At 40.9% G+C, this 26,805-nt stretch overlaps 1 protein-coding gene across 3 annotated transcripts in view; it reads right to left on the minus strand.

Annotated features, from left to right (window-relative positions):
• Positions 1 to 26,805, minus strand: part of LOC136678035 (mitochondrial sodium/calcium exchanger protein-like) — a 63,354-nt gene that overhangs the window by 561 nt on the left and 35,988 nt on the right. For all 3 annotated transcript variants that reach the window (XM_066655806.1, XM_066655807.1, XM_066655808.1), the window contains 5 exons: positions 24,870 to 25,011; positions 5,830 to 5,951; positions 5,361 to 5,514; positions 2,371 to 2,451; positions 2,123 to 2,184 (listed from right to left, as the gene is read on the minus strand). In XM_066655806.1, coding sequence (XP_066511903.1) covers positions 2,123 to 2,184; positions 2,371 to 2,451; positions 5,361 to 5,514; positions 5,830 to 5,951; positions 24,870 to 25,011 — 561 coding nt within the window. The remainder of the gene's footprint in view (positions 1 to 2,122; positions 2,185 to 2,370; positions 2,452 to 5,360; positions 5,515 to 5,829; positions 5,952 to 24,869; positions 25,012 to 26,805) is intronic.

Below are 26,805 nucleotides of genomic sequence, written 5' to 3' on the forward strand. Positions count from 1 at the left end.
GGTTTTATTTTAACACTACTATCAATAAGTTCCAAAGAAGTATATTTAATTATATATTTATATTGTTGATAACGTATGCATTTTAAACTACAAATTACATACTAATACCTTCATGTTGTGATACATTTATATTATAAAACTGCTGATGCTAAGCCCTATTTAACTATGGACTTAAAGATAAACTCCAAAACCAAAGACATGCCATCATTCATATTTTCAATAGGCTTGGCAAAACAGCTTATTTTGAGTAATGATTTAATATTAATAATATTTATATTTATAATATTTGTAAGACTCAAAAAGGAATGAGTCTTTTAGAGGTGCTCATGTCGGATATGCATGTGTGGGGGTCTGCTTTCTGAACATAGATGTCATGTTACATGATAGAGACCACTGGCTCCTGGTCTTTTAACTTCTGTTTTTAAGTAACACAGCCACATTGTTTGGGCTGTTCAAAATTCTGTATAAAGAGAACACTAGTAGCCATGAGACCTGGATTTATATGGTCACATTAGCTTATAAACAAGTTAGTTGCAAAAAACGTCCACCAGTGTCCGTATCATTATATTTATTATTATTATTAGCATTTACATTTACATATTTATAGTTTAAATAATACATTTACATACACATAGGTTCGGTTTTAAGTCATTAAAACTCATTAACACATTTAAATCATCCACACCATTTCATTTAAACAAACTATAGTTTTAGCAAGTTGTTAGTATATCTTCTTTGTACATCCTTAGTTCAAACTAAAGTTTACAAGCTTCTAATTTGACTTAAAAATCACTTAGAAGTTTACATAATACACAATTGTTCCCCTCCTGCCACTGCCATAGCATATTAATGTGAAAGTTCGGCAACTTCTTTTTCTGGCCAGGCACTACAATTTCATGTGTACTGTCCTATTCTCCTCTATCTAACATAGGGTGCCCTCCATTTTGCCAGTACCCCTGTGCCTGAAGTTGGAAGTATATTTTAGAGCACTTCATGTGTCGCTCCGCTGACAAGCATTATGGAGATGCAGATTTCATTTTCCAGCAGGACTTGGCACCTGTCCACACTGCCAATAATACCAATACCTGGTTTAAAACTCCTTCAACTTCAGCAACGTTACTACCTCCAGAAAACCCACTAACCAAACTAATCGACTAACTCCAGAAACACTTCTAAGCCCAACAACTCCACTACCTCCAGAAACCCAACGAACCCCACCAATTTCATTACCTTCAGCAATCCAGTTATGTCCAAAATCACTCTAACTCAAATAACTATCCTAACTGCAATAACTCCACCAATGGACTAGGTCCACATTATTAAAGGAGTTTTTGGAGTTGTTGGAGTTAATAATCACAGTATCGATTGTTTGGTCAGCAAACTCACCTGACCTAAACCCCATAGAGCAGTGTTTCTCAAACTGTGGTAACCCTACCACTGGTGGTATGTGAAGCATCAAGAGGTGGTGTGCCAAATGACCTTGAAAAATGCACTACCTAATTAAGGAATTAATTCATAGTTATTAAGTGTTTATACATTTACTTATACATAATCTACCACCTTTTAAATCCTTACTGTGTTACTTGATGTCTTTTAATGTTTGCCAGTCCATAATTGTTTAAAAAATTATTCCATATAAAACAATGGGGGGAAAATAATACAGAATTGAAAATTTGCTTTTTGTGGAGTAAGCAGAACAGTGAAAATTTCATGATTGGTTCACTATTGTTTTGCACCTGTACCAACCTTTGTGCACCTTAAGTGCACTGGAGGCATTAATATCTAAATACAGTCAATTTGGTCAATTTAAATATTGAAAATATATTATTTGTACATTTACCAGGTACATAAATTATCAAAAGAACAAACAAATCAGAGATTGTTTTACTGGATTTTGGAAAATTTCCCAACTCTTTTGGTACCTGTAAGTATTATTATTTGTTCATGCATATATTATTACTACAAGCATATAAATAATAATAACAATCATAACATTAACAATAATAATAATATTTTGACCAGGGCCACATTTGAAAAAACAAACCAACATTAACTGCTTGAAGTAATTTGTATGTTTTACTATTAGCCAAACACAGATAATAATAGAAGTGGATTGGCATACCATTATAATACCATTATGAAACATCTGCAGCAGGCAGCCAAGACCAATTCCAAACAGCATATCTGAGGCAGGAGGTTGTTAAGGTCTAATGGAAAATGGGAAGCGATTAACAGAAAAACATGATGGTAATTTCTGCAGCATAGGGGACTTGTGAGATCCTGAGCAGAGATGCTAAGAGAAGCTGAAAATGTTATAATGAATTATGTACTGTAGCAACTGGGGGAAGGTGTGTAAGAATAAAAAGATACTGAAGATGATTCCACCAAAGCAGGCAGAAATGGCCATTCGTGGGTATCCCTGTCGAGCTAACGTTATGTCTGCAAAGGTATCTGTGGTGAAAAATAAGACACAACTGGAAGAAAAACCAAAAAGCCACAATATTTCTGATAAAAATCAATTTTATCAACTCTGATTACATGTAATTAATTACATTGAATAGAGAATAGAGATATTTCATCAAAATTTATTACACAAAGAGAACCTTTTTAAAACACAAACTACATTTTTCTCAATTATAATTTATGTAAAGGTTTTATAAGTTCAAAGCATGCATGGTAATAAAAAAACAAAGTTAAATGATTCAGTCGACCAAACACAGGTTATTTAGCACACTTCATATTGCTTAATCCCATAGCAATTAAATATAACATATATTTATACATACTATAATATTGCTAAAATATATATAGTGAAATAAACTAAATGATGAAACATCAGTCTCTACATGACCATATTATTTACGTTTACAGTACCAGTCACAGTGAGAGCCATACTTTAACCTGTTTCCAGAAATGCTTGGATGTATTATAAAGTGCATTAAAAAATCTGTGATTTGTTGATTCTCTTCAATATATATTTAACTGACTAAAGTACAAAGAAATAGATTTCTTAAGTTTTCCATCAACCAACTGTATTAACATACAAATTAGCAATTTGATGCCTGCAACACACTCCAAAAAACTTGGAGTTTTGGAGGCATGTTTAACACTGTAACATCGTTTGAGAACTGACAATACTATAACAATTTGTAGTCACTGTTGTGTAACTTTGCTCTGTGCCACAGCTTCCTGTTTTTTGGACAATATGCGATGAACTTGGGCACAGAACTTGGCAGCATTATTAGATACATTGCTTTCCATTAGTGTAACAGAGTTTCAGGTTTCATTTCTTGATGCAGCAGCAGCAGACTCTGTTAAGGGGCATTATAATTGTTTCCCTGCAATGTTGTCTGAGGGCTCAAAGGTAATATACATTCAATAGTTGTGCCCATCCTTGACCTACACTGACTGAAATTTCTCCTAATTTCGTGAATGTTTTCACAACATTTTATACAGTCATGTGAAAAATTTAGGACACCCCATGGACATTTTTTTGCACATATATAAACATATGGACATTTGAGCTTCATTTACACATTACTGAGAGATGGAGCTTATAAAACTAAACAAATAAAACTAAAGAAATTACTTATAAACATAAATTGTAATATGTAATGAAATAAAATAAAATGTTAGAACACCCTATGCCATAATAGCAGCTTTTTCCCCCTTTGGCTGAAATAACCTCAATTAGATTTTTCCTGTAACAATCTACCGGTATCCGACATCAACTGGGAGAAAGTTTTTCCCACTCATTCATGCAGAATACTTTCAGCTATGTGAGCTTTGAGGGGTTTCTTGAATGCACAGATCACGCCACCGCATCTTAGTAGGATTAAGATCGGAGCTCTGATTTGGCCATTCCAGAACCTTGTGGATTTACTGGAATATTTTAGGTAATAGTAATGTTGCATAGTCCACGTTCACTTCAGCTTTTGGAAAGATAGTCTCACATTTTCCTCAAGCACCTACAAGAGCTTTTAAGGACTTTTAAGATTGTTGGAGACATCTTTTGATCTGCTCTTGGACTGAACATTCTAGCTATGTTGGCAGTTGATTTAAATTTTCTCCACTTGTAAATTATTCTCTGGACAGTGGAATGGCTTATTTCAAATTGCTTTTTAGATCACTTCCCAGACTCGTATACATCTATGACCTAATGTCTGAGGTTTAAATTAGACAGCTTCCTCCAATGTCCTCTTTAACAATGTTCTAATCACTTGCAGCTAATGTAGTGCACCTGATTCATAATATAGACATTTTAAATAGTAATAAGTGTGGATGATGAAGCTCAAATCATATCAGATCAATGTCCATATGTTTAAAAATGTTCAAAAAGACAAATGTTTTCATGGGGTGTCCTAACTTTTTCACATGACTGTATATCTTTATATACAACAGATATATTTATATAACTTTATATAAATAATTATCAAACTGTTCACAGCATTTCTCAAAGTGTGACAAATAGTGGTGAGCCAAGACCAATTTTGCTTGCAAAGACTGAGTCTATGATAGATGCTCATTTGGTAACGTTTACATTCACCGGCATATAGTAGAATGCGCTCCAGGCAAAAAATTATATATATATCTATCGATAAAAATAAAAGTTGGACTGTTGCCACGTTTCTGAAAATGGATTGTACAAACTGAGAACACTAGCTAAGGTCTCAGTTATTGTTGCCTCTTTCACACATGGACAGTAATCTAGATATGTTCGGGAGTTTATCTAGAAATTCTCCGGAGAGCATGTGTGAAAGAGGCATGTGTCATACATGCAGAGCAGCAAGGCAGACAAAAATGTTATGGAAGTGTTTGTCCAAAATTTGTAAATCAGTTTATATACAAAGACAATCATGCAAAAACAAAAGTATCTGAGTGGATCAAACTAAATAAGATTAATGTTTTGGAAGGGCCTTATTCAGACTGGAACCCAACATAGATCCTATGGTAGAAACTTAAATGAGCAGGTCAATGGACTAAATGAATTTAAGCCATTGTAAAAGAGCAAAGTGGCCTCAAATATTTCAGAAGTATGTGAAAATATGATGAACTGTAGGAATTATTTTTTGCATTTATTGCTGCTGCACCTCAATAAACAAGTTATTAATTATAAAAGGATAATACGTTTTTTATTTTTCGTGATATGATTAGCTTTGCTCATGAAATAAATAAAGTCATATTTTTAAATTGTGTTTTATAACGTTCCCTTTAATTAATATATCGTTGTATTTATCAGTCCAATATCATTCACTGTGACTAATCTGCATTAATAGAGAAAAAGTGGAAAAGGTCAAAAATTTTCAAAACAACATATAGTCTGTGTGTGTGTGTGTGTGTGTGTGTGTGTGTGTGTATACCTCCAATGCTATTGCCCCAAGCAAGTAGTGTGAGCCCAAGTACAGTGTTACTGAGACTCAGCGTAACTCCCAGAAGATGCAGAACACTCACAACCTCTGATGCCACAGTGTTTATCCATAAAGCACTTACTACAAATCCCAGTAAAGAGAAGAGCTACACAAACACACACACATTATTAGACATTAATTAATGGGTTAAATAAATAAATTGGTTAAATTAAATATGCAAAAGATTTCAAGTTCAGCAATCATGTGCTGTGATTGAAATTTTGTTTATATCTTTCTGGTTATGAAACCTACATTGAAGTACGCAAGTTGGTAGATGTCCTAGTGATGCATACAGGCCTATGCATTCTAAAGGAACTAAACATTTTAAAGGTATGTGTTCCATGATACAGTCAGTGTAAATTACATAAAAAATATTTGACCAAAGAAGAGATGATTTTATGAATGCATGACATGAACTCACTGAGTGGTACGGAGGAGGGTGCTCATTAGTAGTAGTGCATAAGACTATGCCAGCCAGGAAGACTCCTATTAATCCTATAAGCAACCACACAGGAAATTCTCCCTCGATGAGGTACAATCCATCTACAATACATAAAAAACATTCTGTAACTCCTTGCAGAAACATAGTGTCTGTATATTTATAAGTTAAATTGGCTTAATAATCATAAATTCTAATTTATGATTTAAAAAATATATGACCTAACAACAACCTAAAATCTGATGTGACTTTAACAAACCCATTTCCATACATTTGACATTTTAGTATAGTTACTTGCATGTGTGTGAAATAACAGGCGAATATTGAGATTCTAGAGTGACATATACCTATGCCGCAGTTAAGGTGAAGTTTTTTTCCTAGAAAGTTTGTTATTAATTTACCATGACAATACCAGGCCTCATTCTGCACATGCTCCAACAGTGTGGCTTCATAGATAGAGTATCTTCCCTCCTAGATATTCCACAACCACTTAGGCACTTAGGAACCACAGCAACACAGTCACAAAACAGCAGAACGCAAAGTAACAGAGCAAGGTGGCCAAGTGCTGAGGTGCATGGTATGTAAAAGTTCCCAAATCTATGCTGACTTCATAATTGCAGTATTCCAAACCTACCAAATACCAGGACATCCTATAAAACTCTATACTTCCAACTTTGTGGGGAAAAGGTCCTTTAACTGTTCCGGCATGAATATGCCCCAATGCACAAAACAAGGTCTACAAAATATTGGTTGGGCTAATTTGGTGTGGAAGTATTTGTGGAAGATCTGGAAGATCCCTGAAATATGTTTAAAATTCCTCATATTTCCAAAATTATTTAAAAAGTGTAATAAAAAAGGTTGGTCAGGAAAAACGTTTGCCAGTTAATTTTGTTAGTGTAATTTTGTCATTTAAATAAAGGTTCTACATGATTTTTTTTGTAAAACACACTTTTTTCCCCACTGCAATAAAAAAATGCCCCAACTTTTATTTAAACAAGTATAGTGGAAAGAGGACAAATAGGCTTATCCCCTTGAGTATTATGGATTATTCATATCATTTGATCAAGAAATTCAGGACTCTCTCTTCAGAATTCCCAACTCTCAACTCAATGACTGCAATAAAACCACCCCCACACACATGGCCTGCTTGGAGACCCAAAGGCCATAAAATTACTTTTCCAGAAATTCTATGATGCACATGACAAGACTTGTCCTCACACTGATACCCTGATAATTCATTCATAAATCTTGTCACATGATGAATTCCAGGACTTTCCCAAAATCATCTATCACTCTGTCAGACCCATTCTCAAAAGGAATCATGCACAGGTCAAATGAGAAGTTAAAGTGACCTCCCTTTCAAATCTCCTTTAAAGAGGGCTGTTGAGAACTCAATATTAAAAATCTTCTTTCACATTGATAACCTCAAGAAAACACCTACATCAATCGACAGGATTTTATGGGACAATTAAACTGATACCTTTATTTGACATTTGGAGAACGATATTTCACAAAACCGTCCTTGTTTTCCATCTTTCTTTCTCTCCGTAATTATATATTGTAGTGGAGTATGGGCCAAATATGAATACCGGACAATGAAGAAATAATGAAATGAAAGGCTTTGAATTAAACCTTTCTCACTCTGACCAGGACCCTGCACCCCCACAAACACACACACACACACACACCCAATCTAAAACATCAAAGAACCCTTTAAAGTAACACATGGCCCCAACACCCCCTTCTCTCTTTTAACTAACAGGAACTGTCGAGATAACCAATTTTTATAATGCTTTTAAGAGACAGGAACCTGAAACATAAGGAAGGGTTATAATCCCGTTTATGACAAAGTGGCACCTCAATGTCTCGTTATCTTCCACGGGAATCAACAAATGTTTAAACCAAAAGTGACCTCGAGTGAACCCCGTTGACTCACCTACACATGGACCAACAGCGACCCCAAATGGACACTGGCGAAACTACTCCTCGCTCGGAGTCGCCGAAACCATAGCGGAAAATAGTCGAACTCTGAATTATTTGTGTATAAACAAATGTATTAATGTCACTTTCTGTACCCTTAGATGAATGCCTACCTCCTAATGAAATGTTGTATATTGTGGATTGTTTCTATCATGAAAAAAATCTGAATAACCTCTGAATAAGAGAAAACGGATTAATATTCCTTTCTAGCATAGCATCATAAATGGGACGTAAAGATGGAACCTCATGTAAACGTTTGATATTAATAGTCCAGTGTACTCATTGTTATATGTTGATAACAGGTATAAGAATTTTGATACGCGAAATTCATATTCTTTCTCTGTGAATCAATAATTCAAACCCCCTTCTACTCTCTCCCCCTCGCGAGAGTCACGTGAGACTGAATTTGTGCCCAATCAGGAAAAGGACACCTCCCGTTAGGGCGTGACCGCGCCAGCCTTGAAAACACAGAGCAGCTCAACGGAGTTCTGTTAAGGAGAAGTACAGATCAGTTCGAAGTTCAGCAGTTGAGAAGATCCAAAAGTTCAGTTCAGCAGCCAAGAAGAGAAGAGTTCAGCCGACGAGAAGAAACAGTTCACGGAGAAGAAAAGACAACAATAATGGCGAGAAAATCCGAGAAACTTTGAAACGACAAAGAAATGCTTTCTTCTCCACGCCGACAACGAAACAAAGAAAAACCTCAGAGACTTCATTGAAAGCTTACGAGAGACGTCTCGAAATTAGCTAATAGTATGAAGTTTTACTAATACGTCGAGTAATTTGAATATCTTCTTTTCTTTTAATCTTGTTTATGTTTTATTACCCATCGAAGTGTGATCTCACGAGTGATCAAAGCTGGTGAAACTTATTTGTGGCCAAAATAAGATATCAACCTTTTGATTAGTCGATAGCAGATATATTAACGTTATAAGCTGATTCCTGAAGACATTACTCCTGGAAAACTGAACAACGAGACTAGCTAATACTCTGAAAAAGCCGCTCCATTCCGGTGGAAACCAGCCACGCCTGTGAAAATCCAAAGAAGGGAAATCTCGATCGACGCAGCTCAGCTTGGAGTCGAAAGTTTTCAACTCAACCGGAAAGAGATCCTCCATAAGCGGGCCTGTCTCTCACCACGTGGGAACGACGAGAACAACCCCAGAGCACGGAGATTAAACAGCAGGACGCGACGGCTCGGTGAAACGGCAAAAGTAAGCTAGCGTATTTCACACTTTTCCAGGAGCTGATATCTAAGTCAATCACTTTATAATGTACCATTTATTAAACCTTAGTTAGCAACAATTTAATCACAAGCCAGTAGTGCCTAGCCCACCTTAAGGTCAAAATCGGTTTCCCTGTTGTGATACCGTGAGATTATAAGGCTACGCTATGTTAATTAAATATCTTCTCTTTATTAATAAAACTCTCATTATTTGAAATCACAGTGTTTGCAATTTGTTCATTATTTTCCTGAAAATCCTGACGTACTCACTTAGCGTGATTATTATTCACTCTCAAACTAATTAGTAATGTTATAATTGCCTAAGCCAATTATAAACTTTAGTTAATATCATTAAGTCAAATATTAGAGATTAGAGGAGTTTGAATAAGGTCAACGCTATAAAACTATAAATATAAATATAGAAATATATTTATATTTTTCGGTGTACCTTACTACACTACATATACAGACATATTTATTTTTGGCGCCCACGCGAGGCCAGGAAAAAGGCTTTTAATGTACAAACTGTGAAACACTGAAACAATCTCAGCTTGGGTTTATGAAATACTTTCCGCTGTTTGTGTTGCTGAATAACGATTGAGATTCAAAGCTTGATGTGGGTAATTGCGTCTTGTGTCTGTTACTTTTGAAAAACTGTCGTGGTATATACCGGTTAGAAAATAAGCTTGGTTGTTTTTGAAGAGCGCGGCTCTGCGCCATTTTGCATGCATTAAATTGAGGCCTGGGCACGTCTAAATTGCGTGAAACTCCGCTTTTAAGACTTTGCCGTCGGTTCGACCCCTCAGCCGCGAATCCCGGCGAGAAACCACCGAACCGAATACCCCCGTTCGTTTTAAACTGGGTCGCTACCAGCGTTAATAACGAGATCGCGCGCTAGGCGATTGGGAGGTTATTAAACAGCCGAAAATACGGCTTGTGTGAAGAGCGATCTGCTCTTGTCAGCTGTTCCAGTTAAACTGAACGCGTATTCAGAAAAGGAACGAACCCCTTTGAAGGGGCGGAGCTGAAACTAAGGAGGGAAATTCAAAACGCCCCCAAAACAGAGGAAGACAAATCCCCTCTTGTGGTATAAGTGCGTAATTGCAGGGAAAAATACTTCATAACTAGCGTCCATTGAAGCGTGTTCTCCCGTGCTCCTCCTTGTGGTCAAGCGGTGCTACCCTTGACGTTTGATTTCCGTACACCCTCTAGTGGTTGGGAGGTTGTCCGCCGAGACAACATAAGTGTTTAGCAGTCCTCTGGTGTTTAAAAGTTGTCATTACAGATGAAACTCTTTTAAAATACCTTAGTGTAAAATCTCTGTTCCCCTTTTAAAATTAAATTTTTATTTTTGATAGAGTATCTGAGCGTTTAAAATCTTTATCCCATTTTAGATTTTAATCTGATAACGCCCTCTAGTGCTGAAACTTCCCGCTACAGTGGAAATTCCCATTTGTGTTATTGTGTCTGCTCGTGCCGTGTTTATTGGGATTCCCACCAGCGCCGACTGGTGTCCATTGCTGCTATTGCATTGTAACTTGCTTGTCGCCCTCTGGTGTCCTAGTCTGGTATTACAATTTAAGTTCAACTTAAATACTGAAGCTCGCTGTTGCCATTCAGACTTACCTTCAGTACCCTCTGATGGAGAAAACTTGCTATCGCAATTGAAATTGTCGACCAGTTCACACTGATAAGACCTGGTATCACAGTTCTAGTGGCTGTCTCTAAACTCTGCACATCTGAATAATTACAAGTAAAGGCTTGGAAGCATAATAAGTTGATACAACTACAGCAGACAGTGTGCAGTAATTAGAGATTGACACTCTAACGCGATACCAGATCACAAACGCAGTTACAAGAGGGAGTCTTTTGATTTCGCTGTTCTTAATAATTCTTTAATTCGGAAAATTCTTTTACTTTCATAATTCCTTAATTGGAAATTGTATGTAGTAATAAATTTCACTTAATTTAAAATTCTTTAATCCAAATTTTTCGACAATTCTTTAATTCAAAATTTTTAATAATTTAATTATTGAAAATTTTTTTTTTGAAATTTTTTTTCTCTCTTCTTGTATTGACTTGCGCATAGCAACTTTCACTCCACCCTCTCCTACTAACAGACTTCCCTTAGAGATTCACAAGTGAACTCTAACACCATACATACTAGCAGTTACTCTTAGAGCACTCGGTACAGGTGAATTTAGTTCAGATTTAGTTAGAAAAGGGATTAACGGAATTAATCCTAACTAAATAGAAGTAAGTTACACCTCGCAGTTAAAACACAGCTAACATGGCAGAAGGGACTTTTTCTTCGGAAGTATATGTAGAAGGTTTGTGGGATGAGGCATTCTCTGTTCTGACCAGCATCACCAGTGATGTGATGCCTGGACTCGCAGAAACTGTGCAGAAAACCTCACAGGCCCATCGTGACCACATGGTGGCTAAGTGGGTAGAGAACCACTTAACCGACATCCTCAAGGGCAAGCCCCTAACTGAGGCATTAGGCCAAATAGCCCTCCTCGCTGTAGTACAGCTCAGAGCCAGCAAACGTGAGCTTGATGTATCACGGCGACAGCAGGCAAAGGTAGAGGCAGAATTAAGTCGACTTCAAAGCGAAATAGCTGAAGGGAACACACTGCCCCAGGTCACACCTGATGTGCCACCTAGTGCCGCTATAGGAAGACAGGACCAGCAGGAAGATAGTGAGGATCAGGAACCAGACTCAGGGACCGTAACCTTTAGAGCTGCTGCAGCACCTCCTCTGGTATCAACGGGTATTTCACCTTCCCCTGTGTCTCCTGTCAGTCGTCCCTTACACCGCCCTGCTAGACCCAGAGCACTGCAACCCAGTGTCTGGTCCCCTCAACCTTTACCCTCTCATGGTCCCTCATATAAGGACCTAGATAAAATTGCGCGTAATATAACCCGCTTTGATCCCAAACCTGACGGTTCTAATGATATCTTTTCCTACCTAAAAGATATTGACTTCTACCTCCAAAGGTTCCCCGGGATCACCATAGATGACAGACTATATGTGATTAAACTGACCTCCAACCGAGACGTCAGCAACTTCATTGAACGTCAGCCAGACTATGTAAAAGCGCGATATGATGTGCTGTGCCAAGCCTTGGAGGACGAATTCTCCAATCACCTGTCACAGACTGGACTGGCCGCTGCTTTGAACATAAAACAGCAACGCCAGGAATCCCCTCAGCAATATTATAATCGACTTAGACAGGCGTACTTCGGACCTAGAAATGACTCCGGAATGGAGGAAGAGTTAAATTTCAAATCACTATTTATCCAAAACCTCCATCCCCACACCAGTCATCAGTTGGGAGTCTCAGCTTGCCCTCGCACCCTGTCTAGCAGGCAGCTGCGTGATTTAGCACTCAGAGGTTTCCTAAAATCCCAACAAATTCCCAACAGACGGTCCGAAACACCCCAAGTCTTTAATGTCGACTCCAACTCCCCACATTTAGAGTTAGAAGGTGCCACCCGGGCCGATCCACAAAGATCCGCCCTGGACCCTTCCTCCACCCCGTGGACCAGTGAGGGCCCGAAACCTTATCCGCCCTCACACCAATACAAGCGCTACCCTCCTCGCAGGCTGGACAGAAATCACGACAAAGATTTCTGGAACCCTCGGGACAGGGCTGGGTATGGTCGTGACTATTACCCTGCAGAAACCCGCAGTGCGGGCCGTGGAAAACCATCACATCCCCATAAGGGATATGAGCGAACAGCTCCGAACCAGCTTTCTGATTCCTATAGAGAAAAGAAAGAGAAATACTGGTATCAAAATAAAGAAAATCACGCTAAAGACAAGCTTAAAGGCAAGGAACTCAGCTCTAAGGAGTTAGAGGACATCCGCCGAATGCTTGCAATGATTTGCAAAGAGAAAAAGAAAAAACCTGACGTTCTTTCTATCACCTCTTCGCGGTCTAACCCAAAGCCATCCTCTAACACCCCAGAAATGTTAGAAAGTTATGTAGGAGAAGTGACAAGCGAAGCTCTGTCTTCTAGCGCACCGTGCAATCTCCTCGTGACCCAAACAAACACTGAAGACCCAATGATACAGGGGGGTGACTCGCAACCACTCTCCAGTGCTGTTTTGGTTGTTCAGTTAGACGGTAAAGAAGGTTTAACGCCAAATGACCCCTCAGTCATTGAAGGCGACACACCCGTCCGACAATTCATGGGACACTTAACTGAGAAAGGGATTGCACGCAAATTCTATTTGTCCACCATTGTGGAGAGAAGGCTAGTACATGAGGCCCTGTTGGACACTGCATCAGATGTCACGCTCATGTCTTCCGCCTTGTTCCGCCAGGTTCGAGCCATTGCGCGGCGTGAAAATCGCGAGATACAGCTCCAAAACTGTTCTCTTAAAATTCAGCCGTATTCACATGCAGGCCTCACTATCCAATCTATGGCACTAATACACTTAGCCATCGGACCAATGACCTTAGTGCATCCAGTCCATGTGTCTCCTCTCGAAACAATTCCCTTCCTCATCGGCAAAGATCTCCTTAATTGCTTCGAACCACTGATTGACTTCAAAAGATCAAAGATCTGGGCACAAGTGCGTGAGCCTTTACCCATCTGCACCCCGCACCACCGGGAAGCTCAGTGTTGCCGTCTCGAAATCTGGCCAGAATCAATAGGAGATCCACCAAGTCAGATCCCTCACTTCGAGGAAGAGGAAACTGAGCCCATGGCAGCCACGCCAGAGACAGCAGTCTCTCCCTGGCCCCCTAGTGCCATGTTAGAACAACGGAACACATTCCTGTGCACTTTCACACAGCCGTCCACAACAGACTCTCCCGGCCTTCCCATCGTGAATGGTCTCACAATGCAGGACTATCATGTAGACAATGCAGTTCTGGCTCTATGGGCCGACCAGTCCGCCATAAGCCAAACCCTCTTTAACGCTCTGCGCCTCACTCAACCAAATATTCCTTTGGTGAGCAGTCCTTGTCGCTTTCCTCTTAACCTGGCATCAAAAGCAATGTCACCCACTGATGGAATTTGCGCTTTAACCGTCCAGTGGAACAAAAGGGTAATCACCCATTATTTCTTGGTCGTCCCTAACTTGCCGCACGACGCCTACATTGGAAGTGACTTCTTGGTACGCCTCGACGTCCACGTAGACACCCTCAATAGTATACTGTGGTCTTTGACTGATGTTTCAACGGAAACCTGGTCCTCCGATCTCAGCAACCTAGGCTCAGGACAAACTATTCCCGAGGTATGTCAGGTCACTAACCAAGGTTCACTTGTGGTACCTGCGAACACAGCAAATGTACCCATCCGCTTAGTCATGCGACCTGGCCAACACTTAAGCCACACGCATGCACTTTTCCAACCGTCACCTCTGTTCTTCGAACTAGGCCTCACCCTCGAAGCCACACCTTTGGTGGAGACGCGAGCAAGATCCACCTATCTATTCGTACGGAACGAAAACACTCAACCCTTAACGATCCCTCACTCATCCCCTCTGGGTTGGTTAGTCAGTACGAAATTCCATGACTTCGAGTTGCGAATTCCGATCATAGGACCAATGCCTGAATCCCTGCTTCTTGATCATGCAGAATCAAAGGTGTTCTACACTCATCCGACACGAGCTGTTGCTCTCTTTTCAGCTCTGGACATGAGTAACGACGCCATTTGCAGGATAGATCTCGCTGACGACAATCAAATGACGATCACGGTTCTTTCCATAGATTCATCCCCGGAATCCTCCCGGGAACCATCTCTTCTTCCCGAAGCAGGAGAAAACACTTCAAATCCACGTACTTCGAAAGAACTATCTGACTCCGAATTTCGTATCCAAGTCGAACAAGTTCTAAAGGAGGCCGACGCCCTCCAAAGCAAAGAAGAACGTGAGAAACTCTGTGAAGTGCTCCTTAAATATCAAAACACTTTTTCCAAAAACTCAACGGACTGTGGTCTCACTGACATTCATTCAGTACGCATTCCCACTCGTCCAGGAGCACCACCCACGTTTGTCCGCCAATACAAAATTCCGTTGGCATCCTATGAACCGGTACAAGAAATCATTGATGACTTGCTGGAAAAGGGCATAATTCGACCCTGTAACAGCACGTATTCGGCACCATTATGGCCCGTCATAAAACCAAATGGTAAATGGCGCTTAACCATCGACTATCGGAAACTAAATCAACAGGTTCCCTTGTCTCGATGGCCGATGACACAATTGGAGCAAGAACTTCCCTCGGTCCGAAACGCTAACTACTTTTCCACCATCGATGTAGCCTCTGGCTTCTGGACCATCCCAGTGCAAGCAGAAGACCAACACAAGCTCGCTTTCACTTTCGCAAACCGACAGTACACATTCACTCGGTGCCCTTTTAGATATGCCAACTCACCCGCGGAGTTTAATATTTTCTTAAACAAAGCATGCCCTGATGCCCGCGAGCGAGGCACCCTCATATATGTGGACGACATACTCATGCGTAACCACTCCCTACAGGCACACGTTGACGAGATTGATCATGTTCTTGACCAGCTTACAACAGCAGGTGCGAAAATATCACTCTCCAAATGTCAGTGGTGCAGGACAAAAGTGAATTACGTCGGTCTGCTCGTAAGCACTGATGGTGTTGAACCACAAGTGAGTCGAGTGCAAGGGGTAACAAACCTCGCAGCACCCACCAATCTTAAGGAACTCCGCAGTTTCTTAGGAGTATGCAACTACTCACGACAATTCATAGAGAACTACGCGGACCTAGCTCGTCCACTTTATGACCTCCTGAAAAAGGATACTCCGTTCACCTGGGGCGAAGCCCAGGAACACGCCATGCAGGCACTAAAATCGAAACTGTGCACGGCTCCATGCCTTGCCTATCCTGACAGTAGCAAAGAATTCTACCTAGAAGTAGGGTTCTCGGACCACTGTCTCAGCTCCGGTCTGTATCAATTACACGACAGAGACAAACGTGTCATATCCTATGCTAGTAAAACTATGCTGGCTGCCGAAAACAAATACAGTGACTGCGAAAAAGCACTACTAGCAACAGTGTGGGCAGTCAAACATTTCTCCAACTACCTAGGTGGTCAGAAGGTGATTGTTGAAACTCATCATCAACCAGTCACTTTCTTAAACAGCCAACGAATTCGAGAGGGTGTAGTAACTAACGCTCGAGTAGCATCATGGCTAATGGCTCTCCAAAGCTTTGACTTAGAGGTACGTTACGCACAAAACTACAAGAGCCCCCTAGGCACAGGCCTTGCTTCCTGCAGGCGATGCGAAGGAAACATTCCTTCCCAAGTGCCACAAACTCCAGAAACCCTCTTACCCACCGTGGCTAACCACCACTATTTCGATCCTAACACATGCAAAGACCTTGTCACTGCGTATGTAGATGGTTGTTCGTTCCGCCGAGAACACACCCTGATGGCAGGGGTGGGTATTATCGGAATAAACGGATGGCCTCACGAACCCCTAAGTTTCAAATTGGGTGCTCAGTCCTCCCAATATGCTGAAATAGCAGGAATTCTCATCACAATCCAGTCTGCAGTCCAGAAAAGCGTAAAAACGTTGGTGATCTGCACAGACTCCAACTACGCGCGCCTAAGTTTCACATGCCACTTGAGACTGTGGAAAACCAACAACTACACCACGTCAAACAAAAAGCCAGTTAAACACAAAAAGCTTTTCGCGGCATGCGAACACTTGGTAGACACGCATGACCTGCAGATCTACTGGAAGAAAGTGAAAGGTCACTCCCGAGTCCCGGGAGATGACAAAGAATTCAATGATCAAGCAGATAGGATCAAGGAGATCCCTCCCTTTTTCCAAACCCACCCGACATCGAAGTCCTAGCTGTCACACGGTCTCGAACAGTAACGAAGGCTTCGCCTGACAATGCCAAAACTACCATTATCTCTATTAACCCTGCTTTTTCAGACGCTGACTTAGTTACTCTCCAAGCTCGAGACCCATCCATTTCTAAAATGCTTAGCCATGTCTCTGACCCATCTACTAATCCCATCGCAGCTGTAGTGGAGTACAGACCAGATAACCAGATCGAAATGAAAAGTTTTGAATTAAACTTTTCCAGTCTGAATAAAACCTCTCGTCTGTGACAACATCCAACCTTCCACAGGACTGTTGTGCCCGCGGGGGTGCAAAGCCCCACACACACGCACACTCATAAGCTGAAACATCAAAGGACTTGAGAAGGACACTTTCAACACATGGCCCCAACACCCCCCCGTCTCTCTTTTAACTAACAGGAACTGTCGAGATAACCTATTTTATAATGCTCTTAAGAGACAGGAACCTCAAACAAAGAAGAGAGCTTTTACGGCCGTCTATGACAATGGCACCTAAATGTCGGCTCCTTATCTCGAGCCCACTAAACAGGGCCAACAAATGTTTTAACCAAAAGTGACCTCGAGTGAACCCCCGTGAATCACCCGCCGAAGCATGGATCAACAGCGACACCAAATGGACACTGGCGAAACTACGCCTCGCTCGAAGTCGCTGGAAAACAATAGCGGAAAATAATCAAACTCTGATTATTTGTGTATTAAACCTATATATTAATGTCACTTTCTGTACCCTCAGATGAATGCCTATCTCCTAATGAAATGTTGTATATTATGGACTGTTCCTATCATGAAGAGAAATCCTACCTCTGAATAGGACTAAACGAATTAATATTCTTTCCCAGCATAGCATCATAAATGGGACGTAAAGATGGAACCTCATGTAAACGTTTGATATTAATAGTCCAGTGTACTCATTGTTATATGTTGATAACAGGTATAAGAATTTCGATACGCGAAATTCATATTCTTTCTCTGTGAATCAATGATTCAAACCCCCTTCTACTTTCTCCCCCTCGCGAGAGTCACGTGAGACTGAATTTGTGCCCAATCAGGAAAAGGACACCTCCCGTTAGGGCGTGACCGCGCCAGCCTTGAAAACACAGAGCAGCTCAACGGAGTTCTGTTAAGGAGAAGTACAGATCAGTTCGAAGTTCAGCAGCTGAGAAGATCCAAAAGTTCAGTTCAGCAGCCAAGAAGAGAAGAGTTCAGCCGACGAGAAGAAACAGTTCACGGAGAAGAAAAGACAACAATAATGGCGAGAAAATCCGAGAAACTTTGAAACGACAAAGAAACGCTTTCTTCTCCACGCCGACAACGAAACAAAGAAAAACCTCAGAGACTTCATTGAAAGCTTACGAGAGATGTCTTGAAATTAGCTAATAGTATGAAGTTTTACTAATACGTCGAGTAATTTGAATATATTCTTTTCTTTTAATCTTGTTTATGTTTAATTACCCATCGAAGTGTGATCTCACGAGTGATCAAAGCAGGTGAAACTTATTTGTGGCCAGAATAAGATATCAACCTTTTGATTAGTCGATAGCAGATATATTAACGTTATAAGCTGATTCCTGAAGACATTACTCCTGGAAAACTGAACAACGAGACTAGCTAATACTCTGAAAAAGCCGCTCCATTCCGGTGGAAACCAGCCACGCCTGTGAAAATCCAAAGAAGGGAAATCTCGATCGACGCAGCTCAGCTTGGAGTCGAAAGTTTTCAACTCAACCGGAAAGAGATCCTCCATAAGCGGGCCTGTCTCTCACCACGTGGGAACGACGAGAACAACCCCAGAGCACGGAGATTAAACAGCAGGACGCGACGGCTCGGTGAAACGGCAAAAGTAAGCTAGCGTATTTCACACTTTTCCAGGAGCTGATATCTAAGTCAATCACTTTATAATGTACCATTTATTAAACCTTAGTTAGCAACAATTTAATCACAAGCCAGTAATGCCTAGCCCACCTTAAGGTCAAAATCGGTTTCCCTGTTGTGATACCGTGAGGCTACGCTATGTTAATTAAATATCAGAATCAGAATCAGAATCAGAATCTCTTTATTTCACCAGGTATGTTAGACATACTAGGAATTTGTCTTGGTGACAAATTGTATGACATGTAACACGTACACTGACTGTTAACAAAACTTTAAAAGAGGTACAATAAACAATAAACAGACTAAAAAAAATACAGTTAAGTACTGGAAAAAAAAAGAGCGTTAAGACATAAATTAGACAACATAAAATATAAAATCTATACTGTACAGATATGCGTATGAATATAAATGTTTCCAGATATTCCTAAAGTAGGTTATATTATATATTGTTGTAGAAGTTACAGAAATAGAACTTCTGTACAGCTGTGCAAAATAGCATAGTGCAAGTGAGTAAAGTGTCCTGTTCAGTGCAGTTATGTCCAGTCGGTTTAGTTCAGTGGTTTGGAGACTCAGAGGTGTTCACTGTGGTTGAGGAGAGCTACAGCTCTGGGAAAGAAGCTGTTAGCATGTCGTGTTGTGCTGCTTTTGATGATCCTTAGTCTTCTACCAGAAGGGAGAGTCTGGAAGAGGTGATGTCCAGGATGTGAGGGGTCAAGCATAATTTTGCGAGCGCGTTTCCTCACCCTGCTGGTGTGGATCTCCTGAAGCGTTGGCAGGTTACATCCAATGATCTTCTCTGCTGATCTGATGATGCGCTGGAGCCTGGCTCTTTCTTGTGAGGTAGAGGAACCAAACCAGGTGGTTATGGATGAGGTGATGATGGACTCGATGATCGCTGTGTAGAACTGGATCATCAGGGTCTGTGGCAGGTCAAATTTCTTGAGCTGTCTCAAGAAGAACATTCTCTGCTGAGCTTTCTTGGTGATGGAGACGGTGTTCCTCTCCCACTTCAGGTCCCTGGATATGGTGGTGCCCAGGAACTTGAGTGACTCTACAGTGGAAACTGCGGTGCCCTTGATGTAGAGGGGGGATACAGGGGGTGGGTTGCGTCGGAAATCCACCACCATCTCTACAGTCTTGTCTGTGTTCAGCAGCAAGATGTTGTCACTGCACCAGGACACCAGCTGACCAACCTCCTTTCTGTAAGCAGACTCATCACTATTGGCTATGAGGCCCACCAGAGTGGAATCATCTGCAAACTTCAGGAGCTTTACAGCTGGTTCCTTGGAGACACAGTCGTTGGTGTAAAGGCTGAAGAGAAGGGGTGAAAGAACACACCCTTGTGGAACTCCAGTACTGAGTGTTCGAAGGTCTGAGGTGTGTTTCCCAAGCCGCACATACTGTCTTCTGTCTGTGAGGAAGTTTGCAATCCATTGACACATGGAGTCCGGCACTGACAGCTGGGACAGTTTGCTTTGAAGTAGCTGCGGCACAACGGTGTTGAAAGCCGAGCTAAAGTCAACAAACAGAACCCGAGCGTAGGTTCCAGAGCTGTCTAGATGCTGAAGGATGAAGTGGAGAGTTAGGTTGACCACATCATCAACAGATCTATTTGCTCTGTATGCAAACTGCAGGGGGTCCAGCAGGGGGTCTGTAATGGTCTTTAGGTGGGCTAAGACCAGGCGTTCAAAGACCTTCATGACCACAGATGTCAGGGCGACAGGTCTGTAATCATTAAATCCAGTGATGGTGGATTTCTTGGGGACTGGAATGATGGTGGAGGTCTTGAAGCAGGCTGGAACACAACGGAGCTCCAGTGATCTGTTGAAGATGCTGGTGAAGACTGGTGCTAGTTGGTCACAGCAGTGTTTTAGGATGGATGGAGAAACTGAATCAGGTCCCGGGGCTTTCTTCACCTTCTGTCTGCTGAAGAGTCTGTGGACGTCCTGCAGGCTGATGGTGAGACAAGCTGGGGGTGGAGGTGTGAGAGCCAGTGTGGGGGAGGAGGGGGGTTGATGATGGGGTGAGAGAGTCTGCTGATTGTCTATTGTTTGAAATCTGCAGAAGAACTCATTCAGGTCGTTGGTGAGCTGACGGTCGTTCAGGTGGAGGGGGGTATTTCTCACCTTGTAGCCAGTGAGAAGCTGATGACTGTTCCAGGCTGACGATGGGTCGTTAGCTGTGATGTGGTTATTCAGCTGCTCTGAGAACTTTCTTTTCGCTGCTTTAACCCCTTTCTCCAATCTGTACTTGGCTTTTTTGTAGACAGCTCTGTCTCCACTCCTGAATGCGGCCTCCTTCTCTCGCCTAAGCTGTTTCAGTTCTATAGAAAACCAGGGTTTGCTGTTACTGTGTTTAACACGTGTTCTAGTTGAAATACAGCTGTCTTCACAGAAGCTTATATATGACGTCACAGCGTCTGTGTATTCGTCCAGTCCGTCTGTCGCCTCCTCAAACACAGCCCAGTTTGTGGATTCGAAGCAGCCCTGCAGCTTCTCTATGTCTCCACTGGTCCACCTCTTCACTGTTGTAATGGCCGGCTTGTTGGTTTTGAGTTTCTGCCGGTACGTGGGAATGAGGTGAACGAGGCTGTGATCGGAGAGCCCGAGAGCGGCACGCGCAACAGCGCGATAGGCATTCTTGATGCTTGTGTAGCATTTGTCTAGTGTGTTGCCTTCACGTGTAGCGCACGCGATATGTTGCCTGTATTTGGGCATCTCCTTCGTGAGGTTAGCGTTGTTAAAGTCCCCCAGAATGATCAGCAGTGAGTCTGGATGGTCTCTCTCTAGTTCCATTATCTGTTCGGCCAGTTGTCTCTGCGCGTCGCTGGTGCACGCACTCGGCCTGATGTACACGCCGGCCAGAATGAAGGAGCTGAATTCTCTGGGAGAGTAAAACGGCCGACAGTTAATGAAGAGAGACTCCAGATGAGGAGAGCATGATGTTAACAATACTGTAGTGTCTCTACACCAGCGCTCGTTGATGTAGAAGCAGATTCCTCCTCCCCTACTCTTCCCGCTACGTTCCACGTCTCTGTCCGCTCTCAGTAGCTGGAAGCCCGGTACGTCTAGCGCACTGTCCGGGATCAGCTCGTTCAGCCAGGTCTCCGTGAAGCAGAGGGCAGAAGCAGAGGAGAAGTCCTTGTTGGTCCGGTGGAGCAGGAGTAGTTCCTCAGTTTTGTTGCTGAGAGATCGGAGGTTGGAGAGGAATAATGATGGTAGAGGTGTGCGAGGCCCGCGCCGCCTGAGACGCACGAGCGCGCCCGCGCGTCTGCCCCTTCGTCTGCGACTCCAGCGTCTCCTTGCGAGGCCGAGCAGTGTCAGCGCGGCTGTTGTAAAGATTTCCACACACTCTGAAGGTTTTTGAATAAATTCCGGCATAAAATCAGGAGAAATGTTGTCCCTGGCGGTTAATAACTGTTCTCTGTTCCAGCTGACCAAGTTTGAGGTACAATAGACAACATTAATTAACAAAAACAAACATAACACGGAGGAGCTCGTCACCGTGGCTGCCATCCTCGGCGCCATCTTGAACCAATGAAAATATCTTCTCTTTATTAATAAAACTCTCATTATTTGAAATCACAGTGTTTGCAATTTGTTCATTATTTTCCTGAAAATCCTGACGTACTCACTTAGCGTGATTATTATTCACTCTCAAACTAATTAGTAATGTTATAATTGCCTAAGCCAATTATAAACTTTAGTTAATATCATTAAGTCAAATATCAGAGATTAGAGGAGTTTGAATAAGGTCAACGCTATAAAACTATAAATATAAATATATATTTATATTTTTCGGTGTACTTACTACACTACAATATATATATATATATATATATATATATATATATATATATATATAATTATATATATATATATAATATATATATATATATATATATATATATATATATTATAAAGCTGCCCATAAATTCTTAGTGCGTGAATCCAAACTCACTTTGAAAAGAAGGAAATAGTGTGAGCTCCCACTCATCCAAGAAAGATGCTCAAAAGATGCACAGAAGAAGAACAAGGACCCATCTGAGAACTGAAAAGGGGACGCTTTTACCAATTCTGAAAATTAAGCTCACTTAGCCATACTGAGCTCCATATATTTGAGCCTTTAAAAAAATAACTCTGTCAGTGTCAGTCACAATGTATTATTTGTTAGTTTTGTTTTCATTTACTACTAATCACAGCAGGTGAAAATTATTTCTTGGCCAGAATAAGGAATCACCCCAGAGATTGGTAAATAGATATGGACTTCAGACACCAATTCTGAAACTGATGAACAGGCCACAACGACCTGCCAGCTTCATTGGAAAATCCCAACCAGAACAGCGAAGCCATCTGCCTGTCTGGACAATGAACCCCGACTATGTCTCTCCTGCTTAGGAGAACGCTGCAGAGGCCTACTTATACTGGAGGGAATCCCTCCTTGACGGCACCATTCTCATCAGTACTCATGGCGGTGCAGGACCAATCAAGGTCCGGATCATCTCTGCTCAACAGATCTGCTGGTTCGTAGGCTTCAAAACGTCAAAGTAAGCCTCAAATCTCATTTTCAGAGTTGGTGCCTAACGAGTCCCTTGATAAAAAAAAAAGTATAATCACTAGTTAACTTACATTAGAGTTAGATCATATTTAGTCACACATAACCGATACCACCTTCATATTATTATTATTAAGACTCATAAGAGTTGTTTCACCTGCGTCAATCTAGTCTATGAGGTTTTAATAATTGTGATTAAGTGATTATTGTTTATTCCAATAAAATATCCTTTATGATTTTAATTGATATTGTTTGTTTAAAGTTTGTTCATTCAAAGGATTCTGAAAATCCTGGAAAAAACCCACATTCTAGCAGGGAATTGTAACCAAATTCATAATAGATTATTATTATTATTCTCTAAAAAGGGTTAACTATAATAATAATAATAATAATAATACAAGCGAATTGGACAAAAATTCAAAGACTAGTTCGTGAAAGTAGGTTTTGCAAATTATGCAAATTAGCTCAAAATCCAAGTGGGTGGAGTTTAATTTTGACTAATCAATTTTTGATTTGTGAGGACCCAAGGAATCGGGAAAAAGAAGGATTTCATCTCTACGCCTTACGGTGTAGGAGATATGGACCTAAACACATTTTGCTCTGCTATAGCACCACCATTAGGCGAATCAGTGTAATTTTTGTTGTCCACTGAGATGCACACAGACTACATCTACCCTCCAAGTGGGGTATCTGTACGACCTACAGACTCTTCCGCACAACGACATTTTCAGGAGAAAAGTATTAATAATAATAATAAGAAGAAGAAGAAGAAGAAGAAGAGAAATCCTAACAAATACAGTAGGGTTCTGCGAACTTGAACCCTAAATAATAATAACAATAACCCATAATCAATAACCACTGTTTTGTTCTTGTTGTAGTCATGGGGGGGCACTATTTTCCACTTTAACTTTCTGTTCATGTATATTGTGTTGTGGTCTCTTCAAGAAAAGTGAATGCTAGAAACTGGTGGTCATGTGACTCTAAAACTAGCAAATGTGAGAATGTATGTCATTGAAAGCAGTTTGTTACCTAAATCCATCTGCATACATCTTATGCCTTTGGTAGCATTGTGGGTATGTATTGATTGATTAAGTGCACATCATTTCTTTTTTTAAAAAAATGGATGTTTGTAAGGTTTGAGAACAATGCTATATTTGAATGCAGTTACAATGTGATTAATGACAAATACAAGTATGGGGACATTGAAAGTTTGTATGTAAACAGTTATAAATAATAAATAAATTTCATTTCAATTTATAAATATAAACGATATAAATAGACAACTCAAGTCTGTAACAGTGTAACAATAACAGTTGTTACAGTTTCACCTTTTCTTTGCAACATTAATAAACCTATGGACAACGGGACAGCTGTTTTTAGAGTCTTGGTGTTAAGAAGGCATTAAGCTTCAAGTTATATCCAGCACATATAGCAAGGGCAGAACAAACACAATTAAGCACAAATAATCCAAATACTGTACCCATGCTACACAGCGTTGTATTTTCCTTTGGTCGTATGCATAGACACTTACATATTCCTGAGTTGAAAGTAAGCACACACACCAGTGGCCCAGTGATGAAGTGTAGGGAGTTAAGAGGGCGTATCCAGTTACGATCTTCTTTATCAGTATCCACAACTGGAACTGTCAAGAGTAATACTACCTGAAATGGAAACTTTAAAATGAAAAACACGAGTGAGTGGTCATTACAAGCACTAGCAAGCTTTACTACATTTTGTTAGTTGCAAAATAAAAATATTATTTGCTGTTAGTGGTGTGGTGGAGAATTATGACAGAAGTAAGAAAGCTGAGTCTGAGTCAGCATCAAGTAAAACAACAATTTATTAATGGAGAGAGAATGCTACGCGTAGCACTGTTTCCTCTCTCTCTAACCGTCTCTCAACTAGCATCTCTTATACCTGGAATTCCTTCTGAAGTTACCATCTGTTTGCTCTTTTACATTTCAATCACCTTTCAATGTATCCTGCTCCCAGTATGACTCCAAGTCTTTTACCATTTGTTTTTACTCTCTTTTGTATTTCTAACACCTTTCCAGACATGCTCTATTCAGTTAATCTCGGTTGTCTCCTCTCTGGTCTGAAGACAAAAGGAGTTGATTGAATGGAAGGTGACCTTGAACTGGATAAGCGGTTACAGATAATGAATGAATGAATGAATGTCAGCAACACATTAAAAAGAAGCTGAGAATGGAAACATTTTAATATAATATTTTAATGTTAAAGTTGTATAATGCCACAAAAGAAACAAATTTGTTTAACTGACTCAGGTGAGTGGCATGAGTGAGTTTTAAAAAGAGCATTTCAAAAAGGCTAAGGTTTTAGAACAAAAGACTGTGTGGGCAAATGTTGCAAAAATTAAAAGAAAAAATGTAATTAAACTTAACAGTAAAGAACTTGGGAACTTCTTTATCTACCTTACATAATATAAATAAAAGTGTTATTGCTGCTGTCCAATGTATATTCATTTTTAGTTCACAATATTTTTTGAGCAGCTCCGGTTTCCTTCCAAGGACCAAAAACACACACTGGCAGGTGGACTGGTGACTCAAAAGTGTCTGTAGGTGTGAGTGTGTATCACCCTGTGAAGGACAGGTGCTCCCTCTCCAGGGTGTGTTCCTGCCTTGTACCCAGTGATTCTGGGTAGGCTCTGGCAACACCGTGACCCTGAACTGGATAAGCAGTTACAGACAATGAATGGATGAATATCTTTTGAACACAGCAGGTGTCCTTCATATTCCCACTGAAAGTTAAGACCCCCAGCAGACAGTCACAAAACAGGTATGATTTGGATGATGGATAATTTTCAGTACTGCAGTGACACTGGCGGGGTGGTGTTGTGTTAGTGTGTTGCAGTGATTCAAGTGGATCAGACACAGCATTGCTATTGAAGTTTTTAAACACCTCAGTGTCATTGCTGAATTGAGAATAGTCCACCACCCAAAAATATTTGACCAATGGCATTGTGTTCACTGATAATGGACTAGAGAATGACCAACACAAACACAGATGAGCTACTGTTACTGACTTTACATCTACAAGGGGGTCCAATTAGTTAGGTGTGTTTAACAAAGTGGACAGTGAGTGGACACAGTGCTTATTCCAGCAGCACTACTATGTTTGATCCACTCCTACCAGAGGCACTATCTGGCTAGCTATAAACAGACAGTTCAAAAGCCAGTATCCAAGATGGTATGGGGGTGCATTAGTGCACATCACATGGGTGACTTGCACATCTGCAAAGGCACTGTTAACACTGAACAATATATAGAGGTTTTGAAGCAACATGCTGCCATCCAAGCTCCGGGTGACTGTCTGTGAGGAGTTGGTGTGTTATCCCTGTGTCCGCGTGGGTTTCCTCCGGGTGCTCCGGTTTCCTCCCACAGTCCAAAAACACACGTTGCAGGTGGATTGGCGACTCGAAAGTGTCCGTAGGTGTGAGTGTGTGAGTG

This window comes from Hoplias malabaricus, chromosome Y (assembly GCF_029633855.1).
Source record: "Hoplias malabaricus isolate fHopMal1 chromosome Y, fHopMal1.hap1, whole genome shotgun sequence".
In the NCBI taxonomy this organism is placed as follows: Eukaryota; Metazoa; Chordata; class Actinopteri; order Characiformes; family Erythrinidae; genus Hoplias; species Hoplias malabaricus.